The 21043-nt window shown below is 41.0% G+C and overlaps 1 protein-coding gene across 1 annotated transcript in view; it reads right to left on the bottom strand.

The window, feature by feature from the left end:
* Window positions 1–67: 67 nt before the first annotated feature.
* The window catches only part of mtrex (Mtr4 exosome RNA helicase), a 31434-nt gene continuing 10458 nt past the window's right edge, over window positions 68–21043 (bottom strand). The window contains exons 14-27 of the mRNA XM_074689858.1: window positions 20298–20399; window positions 19054–19179; window positions 18291–18441; window positions 14912–15084; window positions 14752–14820; window positions 14550–14675; window positions 14351–14461; window positions 14044–14232; window positions 7832–7995; window positions 7475–7580; window positions 3490–3546; window positions 3246–3408; window positions 2403–2507; window positions 68–621 (exon numbers count right to left, since the gene is read on the bottom strand). Of these exons, the coding sequence (XP_074545959.1) occupies window positions 569–621; window positions 2403–2507; window positions 3246–3408; window positions 3490–3546; window positions 7475–7580; window positions 7832–7995; window positions 14044–14232; window positions 14351–14461; window positions 14550–14675; window positions 14752–14820; window positions 14912–15084; window positions 18291–18441; window positions 19054–19179; window positions 20298–20399 (1695 nt within the window). The 3' untranslated portion in view covers window positions 68–568. The remainder of the gene's footprint in view (window positions 622–2402; window positions 2508–3245; window positions 3409–3489; window positions 3547–7474; window positions 7581–7831; window positions 7996–14043; window positions 14233–14350; window positions 14462–14549; window positions 14676–14751; window positions 14821–14911; window positions 15085–18290; window positions 18442–19053; window positions 19180–20297; window positions 20400–21043) is intronic.

Here is a 21043-nt window from a genome sequence, read left to right as displayed (position 1 = left end):
AACACGTAACCATGTGCTTTATATCATGTGTATGTCCGAACAAATCACCGTACAGACTTTATTAAAAAAGAAAAACTGAAATATTTACAAAGTGTAAAATTATAAAGGAAACATAAAGCCATTACACTCGTGAACTCAGATGAAACATTCATGTGCGATGTATCATGTCATGAGCCTTCAAACTAAATTAAAGCCTGACCTCTTTTGTTTACCTGTAATGATGTCATATAATGCACCACTTTTATTATTGTATGCAGAAACAATAAAAGAATGAATGTTCAGAGTTCTGGCATCAGTGGTGAATTCAGCTCCAGGAAAAATGAAGCTCTGCTGTTTACATAACGTCTGCTGTAAATAACCCAACTCAACGTGACCTAACACGGGGCTCTGAAGTCTTTAAGAAGAAATGAACAACCTGAAGAAAAGAAAAGAACTTGTTTCCAACTAGAAAACTCAAACAGAGGTGTCAGAAATTAATGAGAGGGTTAACCACAAATGAAAGGGAACAAATAAAAAACATGGATCCCCCGGTAGAGAGAGTCTGTCAGGTGAGGGAGCTGAGAGATCTCTACAGGTAGAGACTGGCAGCAAATACAATGTCCCTCTTGATCTTTGTTATTCCTGCAGAGACACAAAAATGACAAAAGTTACTCCAACATAACATCACAATCCAAAGGTTTTCATCCAAGCAAAAGTTTTTTAGATTAACTGAAACAATTATACTGGTACATTTTCCAGCCTTATAGACAATGACTGGATCGAATGATTCACAGACTAATGCAGCTCAAGCATCAGACCTCTGATGATTTATCTGAATATATTTTAATACCAAATATATTTTTCACATTTTTGGGGCAATCAAGTAAAAACAAGTCAAACAGTGAATCAAATGATCTTTAAATGCCATGTCCTTTTGTAACCATTGACAAAGTAATCCCTATCTGCACATTATTTGTTTACAGATAAGTAAAAACGATTATTTTCTCTTGAAAGAGCTTGAATATATTAATTTGAAGGTTTTTTTTGCAAAAATGTATCACATAGGAAAAGGGCCACATTGAATAATTCAGTTAAACTGTCTAAATGTGAAGAGTAAGCTGAGATGTAACAAGAACAAAGCTGTAATGTTACAGATAAAGTTGCAATGTTACAAGAAGGAAGTCCTGACTTTACAAAAATAAAGAGGCAACTGTACGAGAATAAAGCATAAATTTGTGAGAAACAAAGAGGTTAATTTACAAATATAGTATGGCAACGTTACAAGAATTAAGATGTAACTTCACAAGAAGAAATTAGTAATGTTACAGGAACAGTTCTAATCTAACCACAATACATTTCTAACTTTACGGAAATTAAGCTGTATTAGTTTGAGAAATTAGAGTCGTTACTAAATGAGAATAGTCTTAATGCTTGGAGAATAAAATCATACTGTTGCTATAATAGTTGCTGTGCAAAAATAAAACCTTAAAGTGATACTCCGGGCTGGAACAAGTTGGGCAGAAGCCCAGGGTGCTCGCACCAAACACCCCCTCCCTGCTCCTCTGCGGGTTTCCTCTGCACTCAGACGGGGCCATTTTCTACTTGACCAAAAACACAAATAAACGGACTCCCACCAAAAAAAACTGATATCGGTCTGCATTCATGCTTTATTTAGAGAATTTTCAGCGTGTTACTTTCACACAAAAACACAGCTAAATAAGGCTCTAGTTCTCATCGTGTCGTAAAACGGCGCTACCTCCGCTGCAGAGCCACAGCTGACTACGAGGCGCTCGCCGCTTGGTGTATCAGTCCGTGTGCGCGGTGTGCCAGATATAAACAAACGCAGGTAGTCTGCCAGGACGAAGAGACACGATGAGAACTAGAGCCTTATTTAGCGGTGTTTTTGTGTGAAAGTAACGTGCTGAAAATTCTCTAAATAAAGCGTGAATGCAGACCAATATCAGACTTTTTTGGTGGGAGTCTGTTTTTTGTGTTTTTGGTCAAGTAAAATATGGCCCCGTCTGAGTGCAGAGGAAACCGGCTACGGAGCAGGGAGGGGGTGATTGGTGTGTGCGCTCTGGGCTTCTGCTGCACAAAATCACTGCTGTAGGGGTAATTTCTGCCCTCAACCTTGTGATAGAACCCAACTTGTTCCATCCCAGAGTATCACTTTAAAGTCACAGCTGTTCATCTTCAGCTGTTAAATTCAAGCAGGAAGATGGCTGATGTTTTCATATCCACCTTTATGATATTTCAGCATCAATGTAGATGAATTAGGACCCTTTTCTCATAAATTACACCTCAGCTCTCTCACTATCAGACTTTAGTCTCAGTCCCTTACCCTGAGGTCTGGATCTTATGTCATATGAAGCAGTGAAGATAACAGTGTCTCATTTTAATTTGAAAAATGTTTTGTCTCTGACCTTCAGCGAACTTGTTCTCCAGCTCAGTGTTTCCAATGGCTTTGGCTGCAGAACACATCTGTCTCAGGACCTCCTCCAGACGACGCATGCAGCGGATGATGCTCCCTACACACACACAAACACAAGTACACACACAAAGACAAACAATTAACATCTGTGAATCTTCAAAAGCTAATCTTCACTGTTATAAACTCAGTCGTATGAAACAATTAAAGCAGAATGAGAGCGTCTGATAGGAATGTGTTGATTCGGCTCCAAGTTAGAGAAAACTGATGTGTGACGACAGACTCCACTATCATCAATCATCAGATCACTCACTCACACACCAGTATATCCTTCACTCCCTATTAAAGTTACTCAACTCCTTCCTCACTTCTTTTTCTGATGATCACTCACATTTCACAGATGAGCTCACTCAGATAAATCTGAGAGGAGAGCTGATGGACTGAGATCAAATCACGTCATGAGCAATGAATCAATGAGCGAGTCTGTTACAGCATCAGAGGAACAGATCTAATTTCATTAAAAACTTGATCCTAAAGTCAAACAAGTAAAGGGCAAATTCAAAACATTCCTGATCTGCAGAGAAAAGACCCCCTGCTATGACCTGCTGTGTTCCTTTATTACCAGTGAGTCACATGGTTGATTTTTTAAATAAAGGAGGAGCTCTGGTTTGGTCTTTAGGAAGCGATACAATCGCACAAACCAAAACTTCCTTAAATGTAGATCTCAAGAGTTTGAGTCAGATCAGATGGTAAAGTAAATATCAGTCTTTATTTTGTTCAGGGTTGCAAAACATTTCTGTCTGGAGAGTCGATGTATAATGAATAATCAAATATTTACCTTCAAAGACATCGGTCATCTTGCAGATTTGAGCAAACGTTGCTCCGTTGGCCCAGGCGTAGACCACATCCATCAGGTGAGGCTTAAACTGGTTCAGGTACGTCTCCTCGTCCACCTCCACCTTGGCGTCAGCAGAAACTTTGGCTATCCGCTTCGCACATTCCTGAACCCGACCGGAACAAACAGTTTAACAACTGAGACGAAGCACCAGTCACAAGTTGAACATAGTCTGACGTTGTCATACCTGCATTTGTCTCAGAGGAGCTGCGAGTTGCTCCGTCAGTTTTGGCATCTCACTGGCCTGAAGGGAAATATGGAAAACTTGAGTCAAACATTTTTCTATTGAAAAAACTACAGTCAGATTTGAAGAATTTGAAGAATATCATCAACTCTCCACCAAGGAGACTTCAACCAGCTTTTATGTCAAAGATTTTAACAAACATTCATTTGTCTAATGAAAGAAAAAATGAAACTTTAACTTTCTTTCCAAGAGTTAAATGTGGAGATAATAGTACTCATATTATGGTACAAAATAGGGTAACTTAGGAAGGAGTTGTGTGTGTAAGGTAATAAAACATTTAGTAGGCCTGTCACGATAATCAATAAATCAATTAACCGAACAATAAATAAAAACGTTCTTGGTAAGTTTGCCAGCCTGGATAAAGTGACACAAGCATACATGTTTGTTTTCCTCCTCTCTGTCGACCAAAGAGGCTGAACGTGAAGATGGCTCACTACGTCTATCTTTCCTAACATCAGGGTGCATAGGTTCTATAGCAGATTTAGGGGATTTATAGCGGAGTGAGCATCTGTCAAAAATGCGATATTTGGGGTGAAGACGGGGCTACTCGCGCGTCCACATAGACAGAGCTGAAGCGAGCGTCCTGAGGGGTAAGGAGGAAACACACGCTAATATGAGTGATGGCACAAAAGATACGGTTCTTAAGCCGCCTGCCACAGTCCCAGTGTGGGAATATTTTGTAGTGGCGACAAAGAAGAAGAAGAAGAGGGGGAGGTGCAGCGGAGCCTTGTTCTTTGACAATCTGCTCTTACTGAGGCTTTTGGTCTGCAAAGTAAATAGAAATAAAAGTGCCAAATGGTGGGCACTCAAAGACAGCTACATTGCCAAAGAAATGCAGCCCTTCAATACGGTTGAAAGCCAGAAATGTTAAAAATGTTTGACAGACAGTACGGATTGACTGGGAAAAAGGACATGTTACAAACAATTCAGGAACTGTATAAACTCCCTTTTATTTAGGCTATAGTTTTTATTGTTGGTTTTTTTTTTGGAGTTTCATTTTTTCTTTAGAGACAGGGTCTATATTTTATTGTTTTTGATTAGTATTAATTATTTTCATTGACATGTATATTTTTCTAAAAGAGAGTCCATTTCATTTTCATTGTATTTTTTTCTCTTTCTTGTTTGTCAAATTTATTATATTTTTTGTTTATTTTATTTAAAAGATCCTGACCTTTAATTACAGTTAAATACTCTTAAGAAATTAAAGTTTCTTGATTTTGATATGGTGTACTCACTTTATTATCCCATTTATCATAATTACATCAATGAAAAAATGGAAAAAAAAATCAAAATAATATTGACAATAATATCGTTTATCTGCAATAATATTTTGGAAAATTATCGTCTAGCTAAATTTGTTATCCTGACAGGCCTAACATTCAGTTTAGATCATGGGCTGGATAAAACATGGACCCAGTCTCTGTGACATCACTCAGGTGGTCTAAAGTCTCACGATGGTGGTTTCTGTATCGAGTCAACCTGAAGTGTGCTCACTCAGTCGAGAAACAGGAAAGAGGTGGAGCTGCTTTTAGCCTCCTGACAAACAGAAATATCTCACCAGCCTGTCAGTCCACCTCGCCGTGCCGCTAGTTATTCAAATTCTTAAGCCTGGCTTAACTCTTGCACTGACTCGAAGCTGCAGAAGCCAACACAGCCATGAGTAACACATAGAATGTGTCTATTAAACTTTTAATCATCAGAAATGCTTGTGGCCTCTATGAAACTAAAGTCTTCTGTTTCCGGTCCCGCTTTGTTTCCTGCTGGTTTTACCACAGCCTCTCTGACAGCATCTGAGTTTGACTGTGATAGTTTAGAGCTGATACATGTCGACCTTCATCTTTCAACAATTATTACAAAGAAGAATGGAGAGGAGCTGTTCCAGAAATGTTGAAATGCAGGAAATGAGATGCCACCTGGTGATGGATCCCAGCTGAAAGTCTGGGCTCCTTCGATACATAGTAACTGCTACACGCTAAGCCCTCTGCTTTAGAAAAGAGCTGCACACACCTACAGCTCAGGCTACATCCTTGATTTGATGCAGCAGTATAAACTTAACATGTCATATCATCTTTGCAGATGCTTTAAATTCAAATTTAAAAATATTTATTCATCCCCGAAGGGCAGTAAAATTCATAACAATGCCACGCCCTCTGAAACAATAACTACACTGCAATGACTGGAATCTAAGCAAATGGTTTTCATTGTTTGTGAAGAGTAAAACTTGCCAGAGGGGAAAGAAAAATTAGCTCTTGAAGTCAGACTAATGTCTCAGTACAAGAAACTACATTTTTCTTTCCTTACTCCTTAAGCATATTTATTTAACTCTTTACAATTTAAGCATCCTTTTTGTATTCAAATATTTCAAAGAAAGACATTTTTCTGGACTTGTCTGGTTAATATGGCTCACATGAGGTCTAAAAGTTTCTTTTTCCTAAGATAAGAAACACTTCCTTAGATTTCAGTCATAATGTGAACAAGATTTTTTATTTTTTACAACTTTTGCCGTGCCGATTCAATTTAAATTGTGATCATTCGATATTTCTGATTTTTTCAATTTTTAGTTTGTTTTTTCTTACCACCACACCATGTGAAAAAGCTGAATGATGAGGATGATGATGTCGACAGACAATATCAGAAACCATATTTTCCCTAAAGTTATGCATCATGTGTGAGTCAGCTTTTAGGATTTATTCAGGGGATCTGACATCTCATCTTTTATCCAACCCAGGCCTCAAATCAAGAATAAATCAAGGACTTAATTTTGAAAAAAAAAAAGGATTTTTTTCAAAGAAACAAAAAAGTTATAACAATTTGAAATCATTATACAAAAAATTCAGATGCTTTGATGCACCGATTTTTTTCTCACACCCCTAAGAAATATGTCATTTCAGATAGGACTAAATGGGTGTTACTTAGCTCCAGTATTGGCTTCAGTTTTTACCACATAAAGCTTGGACAGACCAGCCCTTTTCCTTTGTTCCTGACCTATAAGCTTAACAATAGTAATGTGCTGCTGGTTGTAACTTCAGGGACAAATATGAAAGGTATTAATGCTCTTCTCTTTACCCAGGGATGAACATAAACCAACTCATCTATATGAGACTTTGATTCACAACATTATACCTCTATTAACACAACTTTTCCAACAATGATCTTTTAAGAAAATAAAGACAAACAGCCCCTAAGGTTTGTATTTCTCTAAACATGTGACTTCAAAAAGGGCCATAAATCCAAGATCATCATCAGTTTTGGCTCTGCACAACTTTTAAGAGCCTTATTTATTGAATGGATGTTGTTTATTGATTAATTTATGCCATAATTTCATGATACTCTGTAAATACTGTCCCTGTTACATTGATGACATTAAAGCCTGTTAAATGGAACTGAAAATCTCCTTCCTGACCTGGTGATTATTCTAAATATCTGATTTAACACGGGTGATTTTAACACTTGTTTGAGAACTTTCATGTCAGTGGTTTAGAAAACACACCCGGGTGTTTGCAGCAGGTGTGTTTGAATGACAGATGACAGCTGCACACACACACACAAACACACACAGAGGTCTCAGTGGTGAACAACATGTGTCACCAGCTGCTGGCCGTGGTCCGCTCTGTGAAAGAGCTTTTGAGTAAAGAATGAGACAGTGACAGTCGGGGAGAGCTGAGCTGATGCTGAGCCAAAGAAAAGCTTTGTTAAACCATCTGATGCTGGGTGAACAGGCTTCATTAGAGGAGGGAAAACACACATCTCCCTCAGGTTTCTGTTTGGGTTGCTGTGCAGGGGAAGAGGTGGAGAGTGAGAGTGGAGCTGGTATGTGTGGGAACGACGCTCAGCTGTGTGTCTCAGTGCTCTCTGAAGGGAAAAGGCTTAAACCTCTGTTTGTGTGCAGAATTAGAGGAATTGTGTGTTTGTGTGCGTTTGCTCGTACGTTCTCCTGGAAGACGAAGCAGGACAGCAGGGCGGTGGCTTGTTCCACCGTCAGGTCGTTGAAGAGGCCGTTGAAGATCATCTCGGTCAGCAGGAGCTCGTCACCACTGAGAACATTCACACAGAACCAGAGGAAATGAGATCAACTGTGACAAAACACACAGCGGGTTTAACATTTCCAGACTCTCTTTGTTCAGCCTGAAGTTACAGACTCTGGATGTCACAAAGGTGGTTTTGAGCTTCTCTTTTAACTCAGGTGTCCTGCTTTAAGCTCCATGCTAGCTCACATAAAAGGAGGAGTTTGGTGAGGTTTGTTAAATCTGTGTCTCTAAAATCTTGTGCACCAGGTGTTCCTCACCTGCTAATCTCACAGGCGACTCGTCCTTTCATCTCGATGACATCAGAGGGACTGGCAAAGCCGAGGCGCCTCAGGACTCTCTTCCTGCATTTCAGTTTGTCCATCTGCAGGACGGTGCGAGCTTTCTTCAGCTCCCGCTTGGCTGTCCGAACGTCGGCGGCAATCTAAAGAAAAAAAAAAAAAACACACTCTGTTATAAATCCACTTCTTGTTTCCAGAACATACCTTTCCAATTATTATGAGCCCTGTGATAAACCCCGGCTGCTTTTGGGAATAAACTCAAACAATTCATTAACTGTTGGAGTGATTTATCATGGGGTATTCTTCCAACAGATGATCAGCTCCTCAGCCTGCTTATTGATGTCCATTATCAACTTTAACCTTTCCCCCTCTTCATCATTACAACACACCTCAGAGACAAACGTGTGCACACAGAGATTTCACAAGTGAGCTTCATTACTCAAAGTTTTATCTTTTCTGTGAAAACTGAAGCCCACTTGTTTTCACTTTGTCAGGACGGTGAAGAAATCTCTGTCCTGATATTTCTTAGAATGAAAAACAAAAGCTTCTGACAGCTGTTAAAAAATAATTAAATCAGAGGAAAGGTTCACTGTAGCAGCCATGATGTAGGACGAGGTGAGATGAGGCGTGCTGGACAACCACAGCAGGTGAGGTAAAAGTTCAACTAAAGGTCAATGTGGAGGTTAGGCGTATGACTGGGGCTGAGGATTAGCTGCTGAGGGAAATACAGGGATTAGATTGGAGGATGGTTAATCTCTTATTCTGCTCATAATACAAAAAGCAATCCTAAAATAGCTCTGTCATTTCACAACACACACAAACAAAACCACAGGGGAGGAGAATGCTGATGATGATTTATCATGTGGGCTTTCATTTGTCCTCTCAGCGATCAAACCTGTACATTTTGTTTTTTGAGATTTTCTCCTTATACTCGTGATCACCTCAGAGTGAGGGGTCACATCTTCTCCAGTAACATCACCAGCTCCTTTTTGATTCTCTGAATACTTTGGTTCTAACAAAAGCCTACAAATCTATTGAAACTTCACAAATTAGTAAAAGTCAAAGCGACCACTGCGACAGACTAAAACCTCAGTACATGGGAAAGCTACCTTCAACAGCTAAACTGAACAAGCATCCCAGAGATGCATGTTTCATGCCTATTTTTACAGCAGCAATAAACATGTTTTCGCCATGTGTGGGTCAACCTTTCTGCATGTGACCAATAAGCAGTGGCACCGGAGACCAGTGACACCCTGACAAAGTCGCAGGGATACACCACGCGGCAACCTATGGTCTGAAAATGTGACGCAATACAGAAGTGCTAAAATGTGCAGTTGATTGTGTGTCCCAAAATAAGCTTTTTCACAGCAGAAATAAACTTGTTTACAGCCTGGTATTTGGGTGGGGGCGTCTTTTCTAACTCGGCAGTTAAGAAGATATAAAGCACTCAAGCAGATTGACAGACCCTATAGCCCTTGTTGACAATTTCCTTCAAAACTCTGTTTAGAAACAAACAGGTGATGTCACAGTGACTACGTCCATTTATTATTCAGTCTATGGCAGAGGTCACCAGCCTTTTTGAGACTGAGGGCTGCCTCATGGGAAATGAGTGGCGGTAAGGGCTACTTGTCCGAAACAAACGTCCGGAACAAATTGCACGGATCACTTTTTAACAACATTAATCATAGCAGAAGTGGTAATAGTATGTGAAGAGACTGCTCACATGTCAATGTTAATTATTCCAGTGTTATTATCAATACTTTACACACTAATGATGGCAGGAAGCAGCTCCATTATGACCATAGACTGTAAAAAAAATGGACATCCGCTTGCTCGAAGTGAGGTCTCCACAAAAACTGCTCCCCCTGGTGGCTGGCTGCAGTATAGGTTTAAAAATCCGGCTTTCCAGCCATTCCAGATGGGCTGTGGTCAAACTTTTAAAAATTATTTCACTTTGTAGAAATGTTTCTCATGTCAGATTGTTGTGTTGATTTGAAAATATCATTTGGCTGTCTTGTATTCAAGTCCTCTTTTTTCTGAAAAGTTTCGTTTTCATTAGTTATACAAGGTTAAAAAAGAGGCTTTACGTAACGTTTAACAATGATTGACAGCTGCCGTTCTCGTGTATTTTGTTTCGGGGATTGTAAAATATGTCGGGAGGTAGAGTCAGGAAGTGATTAGACTCTCGAAAGAAAAAAAATAATTATTATTTTTGTCACCCAGCTCCACTCAGATTCTCCCAGAATCCCTCATCGTCTCTACTGCACAGAATCTGGCTCCAAACTGCTACAATGGTGGCGCCTGAGACAGCGGTATTTTGGCTTCAAAACCGTACAATGATAAATGGCAGTCACGCTGTCCACTTTATATACAGTCAATGATTGTGACCAGTGCTGTTTTTTGGAACATGCCTCCTGGGCACCTTACGTGGTTCGGCGGCCGCCCAGATGCCCACAGGCACAACGTTGGTGACCTCTGGTCTAAGGGATTCATGAACAGATCAATCCAAAAACAAAACAAAATCCTCAAGATGCTTAACTTAGCTCAGCAGTAGCAAACACAGACTTCCTGTGTGCACATATTTCTGTTTCCTTAATGAATCTGCCTCCAATGAATGCGTCGTTATCCTGCTTTAGTCACCTTGGGGGGTTTCAACAAAATAATGAAGATGACAGATCAAATGTTATATTTGCCTGGTTTTATATGAAATTTGACTGATATTCTTTTTTTATATAACAGGGTATATGCTGAAATCCTGAGGTTAAATTCAATACCTCTTTAAGACCTTTTTTAAAACCTTTCAAAAAGTCTTAAGACCTTATCCCGACTTAAAGCTGTTGTCAGCAACCGATCTTTGACAGTTGTAGTTTGCATTTTAACATGAATTAGGTAAACTGAGAAGGAATAAAGCTTGAACGAATAAATGAAACTAAAGGCAGTGTTTCCCACAGGATTTTAGGAGACTGTGGTGGGGGAGTCTCTGACCCTCGGCGGTTTTAATGTGTGTGTACGTTTTTAAGCGCGATGTATCGCCCTTACAGTAAGTGCAGTTTGGGACCATGGACATGAACATACGCTGATAAATAAGAACTTACAAAGGCATATCAAAAATATTTTAAATTTGATTCAGAAACAAAACCAAAAACTCACTCTCTCACAATATTTTGAACAATTTACTGAACAACATTTCAACAACAGGTTATTTACACTATTTCCATGATCTGTGATCCGTTATCAGGCTACTGAGACTGTAGCCTACCGTTATTCTCTCACCTGAGTTAACGAGGTGTGTGTTTGAAGCTGATGAAGAAAAGAGAGCACCAGGATGTGAGTAGGTGAAAGGGAAGCAAAGTAGAAACCCTTTATATTGTTTTAACATCTTAAAAAAATATTTTTTGGGATAAAGGGTCTGATTACGATTCTTCTTCTCTCTGCTCCCTTATTTGGATTTGGGAGTGTAGTGTTTTCATTCTGTTTTTTTTCTATAGTGACTGCTGAAAATAGTCTAAATGAATAAAGATGCCTAAATTTGCTGCGGCCCACTTCATCACAAAATGAAGCCTAAATCAATGCAAGATCATTTTCTGACTGATATTTCCTGATATTTCTGTGTATCTGGCTTTGAGAGAAATTCATCTTCCTCCATGCTCTCTCCGTCTGTGGTGTTCACCATCTTACGCTGACGTCAGTACAAAAATCGCAGTAGCACATGGCTACTTAATATGCACGTACTGATTTGCATTGACCATATATGGTTACGTTCGGGCGTGCTGAAGGTGGGAAAGGAGGCGTGCTCACCACATTCAAGCTTTTCTCGTCGCGGTGTGATTTATCACGGGGAATGGCGTGCAGCCGTGTGTATGCAGTTTGATAGATCTGAAAAGAATGTTGGTCGTATCCACGTTTTGCCTTTTCGTCGTAAGTGAAACTTAAGAGGACTTCGCTGTAATAAATGTAGGCCCCAGGAGAGGAGACTATGAAATAATAACCCGCGTCAGCTCGTTGGTATCGTACAGGTAATTGTACTGTGTGCCTGACACTGACTCTGAATGCGCTGTGATAATGAAACTCTTGAACCGAGACGTGCGCGGTGCAGCCATTCCTCTTCCCAAGAAGGGAGGCAGACAGCGCAGTGAGATACTGTGTCCACGGCCGCAGTTAGCATGGCCGCTAATGCCCAAAAAAGAAGTTACACGTACCTCAGAGTCAGACGCCTCGCTCTAACTTCGCTGGAATCTGGTTCGCGCCAAACGTAACAGGTAAAGAGCGACGTCTACGAGTTTGACCAGTGCGCGCGCACTCTTGTTCTCTTGTTTACGTGCGGTAGGAAAGTACAGCTGTGTAATGGTCTGACCGAGTGACGGATCGTATTTTTGTCTCCATATGAGACTGTGGCGGGGCCAAATGAGACTGTGGCGGGCCGCCACAGTCTCATTAATTAATGGGAAACACTGAAAGGCAGGTTAATTAACACTCCCATTACCACAACAAGTAACAGCAGTTATTTAAGGCCAACTTGCAGAAAAAAAAACAAGAATTTATTTCACCATTGTCAAAATTTAGGACATGTGCTTGAGATTGTGTTATTTGCTGTCTATCAGCGCTACATACGGACAGCTACTAAACTACTGTACAAACTGAGTTTGTTGTCACATTAGCCTACGGATATGTTGGGCTGCTAGCGCCACAAATAGCTAGCGCCTCACAAAATGATCGTCGAATCACCAGGTGTGGTTATTTTCAAAGGTTCAAAACATTTTCCAACCAGATGGACTATTTCCGTGGTGGATATATGGAGCTGTCTGTCTGGCGTGTCAGGTCAGTTTGTAACAGTCCCAAGGAGGAAAATAAATATCCATGGATACTTTTGGAGTCAAAGCTTGAATACCAATAAAATTTAATACCTCATAACATTACAATTAAGACTTTTTAATACTTTTTAAGGGCCTTAATTTTCCCACAACTGATTTATCAACTTTTAACACTTTTGAAGACCCCGCGGACACCCTGTATAATACTGGATGGAATACAAAATAATGAGTAGGTTTTGATTTTGAAGTCACTTCATGATCCCCTTGTCAGTGTTTCTTGACCTCCACTTTGGGAACCACTAATCTAGACCACTACTTAAACCCTGCTTCTTGGCTGGTTTCTGGATTACCCCAGACCCACACCAGACCAGTGTCCCTGCTCCTTTGCACTTGACCCTCTGCTAAACCATGGTGGGCTGTAAAACCTCAAACCTGTTGACCCCTGTAATGTTTGTTTGTTTTAGTAAAGTTAAATACAATCTGGTGTCAACACGGTTGAATTTATTTTAAAAGTCACCAGATGTTTTAATGTGGTTTCAGTGCACAGCTCGATCTGCTCTGTGCACATGGATGGGAAAAACAGAAGTCTTCTGATCTGCCAGAGTTAGGATGCAGCCAGAACACAACAGAGTGAAGCCAGTGTGGGTTAATATGTTGACTTGAATTGAAACCTGTGATGCAGCATAAACGGATCTGGTGTTTCCACTGTGAGCCTGAAGTCAGTCTCTATACTATATCCAACACAACAAAAAACAAGTGGACTTGGTAGACAAAAGTATCAATTTTAGAGTCTATTGATAACTTTAGTTTTAGTCTTCAGATTGTTTTTTTTTTCTTTTTTTTTTCTTACAGGCAGGTTGGGTAAAGCTCATATCCAAAGCAACGGATTAGTTTATCTTATTCCAATAATTAAGTGCATCATTGTACAATTTTAGTTTGCTCCATGTCCTCTTTCTGTTGGACTTTCTCCCCGTGACGCACAAACACTTCCATTCTGCTTTTCTGTAGGGCAGCAAAAAGACAGGAAGCAAGCTCCTCGTCTGCTATATTCAACAACACAGAGTTTAAAAAAAAACCTATCATTGTGATCTAACTGTAAGTAATGGTGCGGCCCTGCAAGAATAATGTCCCTGCTGTCTTCCTGTAATTGTCATTACCAGCTTACAATGCCAAAGCTGACATGTCTGGCAGGAAAAGACAATGAAAGGTCAGGATTTTAAGCCGTATAAAACGGTAGCCAGAGTAAATAAAAAGGCAGATAAGGTAATTAATAACTCGCTGGTAACCAAAACAGACTCTTATCTGATGTGAAATACGAGGGCTGACATTTAGCAGTGTTTTTCAGAGCTGACTTTTAGCTGATCGTGGACATTTTCTCACCAGAGCTTTCTTCTCACAGAGAGAATAGACCGATTCCAGGTGCGGGTCGCTGTGCAGGGAGTGTGAGTACATGCGGTGCTCGAAGGCCTCCACTTTCTGAATAACTTTCTTCAGAGCTGGGTCTTTGATGCCCATGTCGTCCACGGGGTCGAGGAGAGGAACACCATCTGGAAAACGTTTCTGAACCTCCTGCAGACAAAATGTTTGCAGGGGAGAGTGACTGAATAAATAGGAACAGTTTAGATCACAGTGTTTGAGAGTTTCTGCAGTTTTAGGATCATGGCTTTGAGATGGCTGCAGCTGGTACCTGTATAGACTTGAGCATGAGCTGTCTGTTGTCAAAGGGCCTTAGATCTTTGGGGATGTAGAGGCGGACAGAGCTGATGGAGGTGAGGAGATGGATCATCACCGGAACCACCTGCACCAAAACAAAAAGATGAAAGAGTTGTCATCATATCTGTGTTTGTTTTCAACGGTTACACCTGTTTGGAGTCTGCAGCACTCACCTGCATCTCCCCAGTTTCTCCTGGAGCTGCAGGTTTTGCAGCCTCGGTTGCAGCATCTTTCACACTCTCCTTACTGCAGTGGAGCAAAACCTCCACCACATACAGCGGGTCTGAGTCGGTGCTCGCCTAAAGGAGGAACTGCTGGTTAGTCACAGTAGAGTGTAAACGTTCACATCTACACGACACTGACACAATGACTCACTTTAGTGTTGGACTTTTTGCAGAAATTAACGACAACTCCCCATCCAAAGTCAACATCTTCATTTTTCACCTTCAGGAACAAAGTGAAACATTATTTACACTCTGACAAATTAACAGCTGTTATTATTACTTTATTTATTAGTAAATGTGTCTGAACTTACCTTGACCAGGCGTCCAGGCTGCAGGAAGGGTAAGCAGTATTTTGGTTTGTGGATGAACTCTTGTATCTCTTTACCCAGTTTGGCGAGCTGCTGTCTGATTTTAAAATAGGTGACCACACTCTCTTCATTAGGAATCTCTATGGAGTGGTACTGCTCCTCATACTTCTTTATTTCTGCACAGGAAAAACACAATCAGGATGAAATTCAGAGATATTCACAGTTTCAGGGGAAATTATGAGAACTTAACCTGCTCACGGTGGATTAAAGATGGACAGAAACATTAAAAATCAATAAATAAACGTCATTTCACCCATCATCTAACATTTTAACCATTCAATAAAAACTGCTGTGGAGTTTTAATAAAGCTCCATAATCCTTTATGTCTAGAAACACTTTGATGTGACTGATTCCTACTGAAGCTGTTTTAAGCCACCACGAAGTTTGAAGTTAAGAATTAATTTTGGTTGAAACTCAAAGGACTCGTGACTAATGAAGCACTGACCCTGAACGAGCTCTGCACCACCATACTGGAAAAGGGCTTTTAGAGCCTTTACCTACCTGACACCAGCAAGACTCATATTTTTGTCTCATTTCCTACATTATTTGTTCCTTTTGATATATTGATGTGTTTTACTTCCATTCTCTAAAATCCTTTCCTGAACTCTCTTGACATATGGTTGGACAAACTTGAAAACAGTCTTTAGCAAACTCAAATGAACATTTTCTGTCTTTCTGACAACTTCCAATATAGTCCGACTTTTTTATTTTCCTTTTTCTGATCCAGACAACAGTTTGCCAGAACTTCCTTTGATTGGTCCAAGAATCTCAACAAACGAAACGTGTTCAAACAAAGAAACGAACTGAACTGTTGTTCAATTTGATCTGGACCGAAAACAACAATCAGTGTTTTTGGTCTGTGGTCCTAAGTAGGTTTCACGTCTGTAAGTTTGGTTCAGGTCAAATGAAAAATCAGCCAAATCAGTCTTTTTGTTTAGCTTTTGAATCTAAATGATACTCAACACTCTCCTGACAGTTTCCTAGTTAAGTGTATCACAGCACAGCACCAAGCATTTTGAAACAATAGCCGCGTTTCCACCAAGCAGACCGGTTCGGTTCATCTCTGTACGGCGGGCTTTTTGAGGCGTTTCCACTGACTCATCCCGGGACAGATCCCTAAAAACCGAGACGGGCCTTCTTTTTGGGACCCTTTCATATGGGTGCCGGACTGAACCGATCCGCTCTCTGAAGGTGGAGCAACACACTGCAGACGGTTGATTGGTCAAAAGAATCATCACTTACCCCGACAGCGGCTGCATTTCTCCTGATGGCTCACAGACTTCTCTGAAACGAAGCTTGATTGCACTTTGTATCAAAGAGCTACATGTCAATCACAGAGAGGACGAAATGCTGCATGTTTTCCATCTGTGCTCTTTGTTTACTGTGTCATGTTTTTCTTCTTTGTTGGATTTAATAGCGGGGTAAGCTGCTACGGCGTCGCGCTATTGTTTAACAGCTGCAGCTTCCGGCATCCGGCTTACCGACTTACACGCCGCCCACCACGAGAGGGCACAGTTTGCTGTGGAAACGCAAACGGGATCAGGCTCAACTGTACCAAACCGTCCCAAACCGTTATGAACCGACCCGAACTGCTTGGTGGAAACGCAGCTAAAGCGAACAACCATCCCAGTCCCCTCTCGGTAGGTGGCGTGTAAGCCAGAAGCAGATAGTCCAGTCAGTTACGTAACACTGTGACGCCATAGCAGAGCAACACAGTGTACCTCGATAACAAACCCAACAGAGAAGAAAAACGTGACACCCTAAACAAAGATCAATGATGGGAGACATCCAACTCTTTGTCTTCTTTGTGATTGGCATGTGGCTCTTGTCACAAATTGCAATCAAGCTTTGTTTCAAAGAAGACTGTGTGCTACCAGGAGAAATACTGCAGCCGCTGTCACACAGGAAGTGACGATTATTTCAACCAATCAACAGTCTGCAGTGTTGTAGCTCCACCTTCTGGGATCAGATCAGTTTAGTTTGGCACCTAAACGGAAGGGTCCCAAAAAGTGGGACGGCTCGTCTCGGTTATTTGGGGAAACGCTACAAAATAGGTGCTGTAGACTAAGCAAACTGGACTCCTTGGTGGAAATGGGGCTCTAGAGCAGAGGTGGCCAACCAGTCAGAGACCAAGAGCCACAAAAACTGTCGTGGTACTACAAAGAGCCACATTACACACACACTTTCTCTCACACATAAACAAATATCAACTCATACTTAGGGATGGGTATCAAATTAGGTACTTTTAAAGGTACCGACCAAAATCTGTCAAAAGTACCGGGTAGCGAATCATGTAAAATCAAAAGGTACCACGTTTAGGTACCTAAATGTATCCTTGTGACTTTGAGGGAGTGGAAGAGTAGGTGGTTTTCCATGCTGGACATGAACACAGCATTGCAAGGTTATATAGTGAAGAATTAAATATGTTAAATTGAATTTTCTTTATACTGTATTACTAAACAAATTGATATTTTTTTTTATCACATAAACACAGAAAAGTACTGAAAACTAGTACCGTTGAGTACCGGTACCAGTTGTCAGGTACCAAGTATCAGTACCATATCGTTTCAAAGGTAAAAGGTACCCATCCCTACTTGTACTTGGAGCCGTGTCTAAGACAAATTTCTGTTTTTACTGCAGAAGACACAAAGTTCCATCCATCTATCTTTTAAGATAGCTATAAGCACATGTGCGATGTAGAGAAAAGAAACTGAAACTTAAGTATCAATCTTATCACCCAAGTATTGATCAATACTGATCACAACATCAACATATCATTATTTTAGATTGACTGGCGCACCACTACTCATAATAATATATATAATATATATTTTTTATGAATGGATCAACGAGCTGCACACCAAAGGGCAAAGAGCCGCATGTGGCTCTTTGCCGCAGGTTGGCCACCCCTGCTCTAAAGGGTGGCTGCAGACACCACATAAACAAACATGTTTACAACCTTGTTAAAGAAACTAATTTGGTCTGAGTACTTCATTTTTAATTTAATTGGCACACTGTAGGAGGAGGCAAATTTCTTCCAAGAGTCAGATATTAAACTAGTTTTGCCCATATAAGGGCATGACTAACCTGACTGACACCCTGTAGCTGTCTGCACAGGCAAAAAAGTCCCGCCTCTTTACCTCATCCTAACTTGACCAAAGCTAGACTGAGTAAAGCTTTTACAATGGGGCCTCAGCCAATGACAGGTTTCAAAACTCTGCACCAGAAACAAATGGATGACATCACAGAGACTACCTCCATGTGTTAAAGTCTATGCACCACTCATCCCACTCTGCAGTAATAATCTAGAGGGATTACTTACTCTCCACCACACCAGGCAGAGCTCTGTAGTGCTGGAACTGGTAGAAAGACTTCTCCAGCATGTACTCTGGGTTGATTTCCTCCACACGCAGCAGGTTGAGCACCATGTTGTAGGTCAGGTGGAAGGCACTGTTCAGAGGGTCGGCTGAGCCCTACAGAAACACAACATGGACAAACACTAAAATGAATACTTTAATTATAAAAATACACAGCAGTGGTTAATAATGTTGTTAGAGTTACACTGTGAGCTCCAAGAAAGCTGCGAGGTTTAAATTAAAGCCGCCTGAAGTCACTTCTCCCAAAATAAACACTGAGGAGGATTTCTCAATCACAACTCCAAAACCACAGATATGTGAGACAGCTTTCCAAAACTCTCTGGGAGTTAAGCACCGTGATAGGGCCAACAAACAGTTTTACATTAAAACAACCTTGTTGGAAAGCTGCGCAGCTACATTTTTATAGCAGACATAAATCAGTCGAATCAAAGACAAAAGACCACAAGGCTTTTACTTCCTGGTGACTGTGTTATCGAGAGCTTAATGGAGCAACAAACGGCCTGACAATCCTTGAAGGAAAGAACTTTCCATTCAACCCTTCCAATAAATTCTCAGTAAGTCTGCAGAGAAGTGAGTTTATTGACGGGGGGAATGAGACGACTCTTAACAGAAGAGTGTGTGGACAGCACTGAAGAGCTCAGTAAACATGTGATGGATAACTCACACTCCTTATACAGAAAAACAACCATGCAGCTGTTTTTGAAGTACCTTCAGCAGCTGTTTGCCCACAGCTGGACTCATCTTCTCATCCACCATGAAGATAACGATGCCCCTGTCATCCATTCCTCTCCTCCCAGCTCGCCCGGACATCTGGATGTACTCACCTGATGTGATCTGGATTGCATGAAGACACAGTAGGAAGACAGAGATGTGTTACTGACTGTTGAAATATGAGAATGAAAACAGGTAAAAAACGGATAAGTGAGGGGAAACTGAAAGTATTGTGAAACCAATTTAACTTGGTGTGTAGCCAAATATGTGAATGAGCAACATAAAAATCTACATGATGAAATCTCCTCATGAGAACAAAATCAAAAGACTTTTCCACAAATCTCAGGGGACTTTTCTCTCCTCTGCACATGGCTCGAGTTAAACTGTGTGTATCTACTGGTCTCTGTGCAACAAAAATGCTTACAAAAAGAAAGATAAGATCAGTCCTGTGTTGAAATGATCGGGTCTTAATTCCAGGCATGCGAGGGATCAGCTCTTGATTCATAATACGGTGCAGTTGAGGAATGAGAGTCGCGTGTGTTCAGAAGTGTGAGTGCCTGCGTGGAGCTTTGGCATCATCACCGGCACCAGATGTTCTTCATGAGCCTCTTGGAGGGCAGTTTCCTTCTTTCTCTTCAACTGTGTGTGTGCGTGTGTGTGAATGAGGTGAAGTTGAAGGGTGCTTCTTAAGTGACAGCGGCTCCACACACACACACACACACACACACACACACAGCCCCCTCACCTCCTCTAAACAATACGTGGCTGTTTATGTGGCAATGCGAGCTGCAGGCCTTGTAAAGTCCTCAGAGGAACACACTGAGTGACGACCCCACACTGCACCAGGCTGGAAACCAGACTTTTGAAGTGATCGCACAGTTTGCAGGGAGGAGGGAGCTTGGCTATTTCATTGGCTCCTCTTTGAAGCTGGTCTAACAGGAAGATTAGCCTTATTTAGCTGTGTAATGCTATGATTGTGAGCTAAATATCAGCTCCTCTTCAAAGGCAGGAAGCTCTTCCAAATATGGACGCTTGGTCCCCCTGGGCGACACTTTTCTGGGCTCATCTTCCTGCTTTTGTTTGCCCACAGCCACAGAAATGACAACTCAAAGCACAATGTTCTCGTTAGGATTCAGCATGCAAAGTAGAGTCAGGGAAGAGATTTCAACAAATTTCCTCTTGACAAAATACTTTAATGGATTTACTGTGTGAAAATGTTTGCGTGTGCGTGTTGCTCTTACAAAACGGTGGTTCTTGCCATCAAACTTGCGTGCACTGGTGAAGAGAACAGTGCGAGCCGGCATGTTGATGCCCATGGCGAATGTCTCTGTGGCAAACAGGGCCTGAAATCAGAAGGAAAAAAGCAACATTGGAGCATTTTATCACAACTTCTGCCAATAGTACAGATAAATATCAGCAGAATCAAAAAAATAGAAGGAGTGCTTCCTGGAATTAAGGAGGGTGTGAGTTTGAGGTGCTCTTTGAAAAGGAAAACATGTAGTCCAAAAAAGGGCCTCCTTGCTTCCTTGGGTCTATTTGACTTCCTGAAGGAGGTTTGAGGCTGAATCCCTTCCAAGGGTTTTTTCAGGGTTACACCATTAAAATAAAGGCATTTTAACAGCTCCAAAGAGAGCACCTTGAACTTTTTCTTGAATTTCAAAGACATAAAAATATCTTTTGTTCTTGTTTTGTACTTCCTCTTAAATTTTAATCAATCACCAAAAAAGGATGTTAGAGTAGTGTGCTACTCACAGCAAAGCATCACGTGCAAGAAAAATGAATCATAAACTGAGGCAGACATAGTGTCTCTGGGCCAAATTTGCTGTCTTTCTGCTTGCACGTCAATCTTTTCCCATTACGTCAATGAAAGCTACAAACATTACAGTCAGTTTTTTGGTGCATGCATGTGTATCCTTTTTGTGTGCTCAACAGAAACAAAGTGAAGATGTGCTGGAGTTAGACACCGCTGTACAGAGCTATAAATTAT

Source organism: Halichoeres trimaculatus, unplaced genomic scaffold (assembly GCF_033239565.1).
Source record: "Halichoeres trimaculatus isolate MK-OKI-2021-1 unplaced genomic scaffold, fHalTri1.1 fHalTri1_scaffold_16, whole genome shotgun sequence".
Lineage (NCBI taxonomy): Eukaryota > Metazoa > Chordata > Actinopteri > Labriformes > Labridae > Halichoeres > Halichoeres trimaculatus.
Note: the sequence above shows the minus strand (reverse complement) of the source record. Positions and strands in the feature narration are given on the sequence as shown.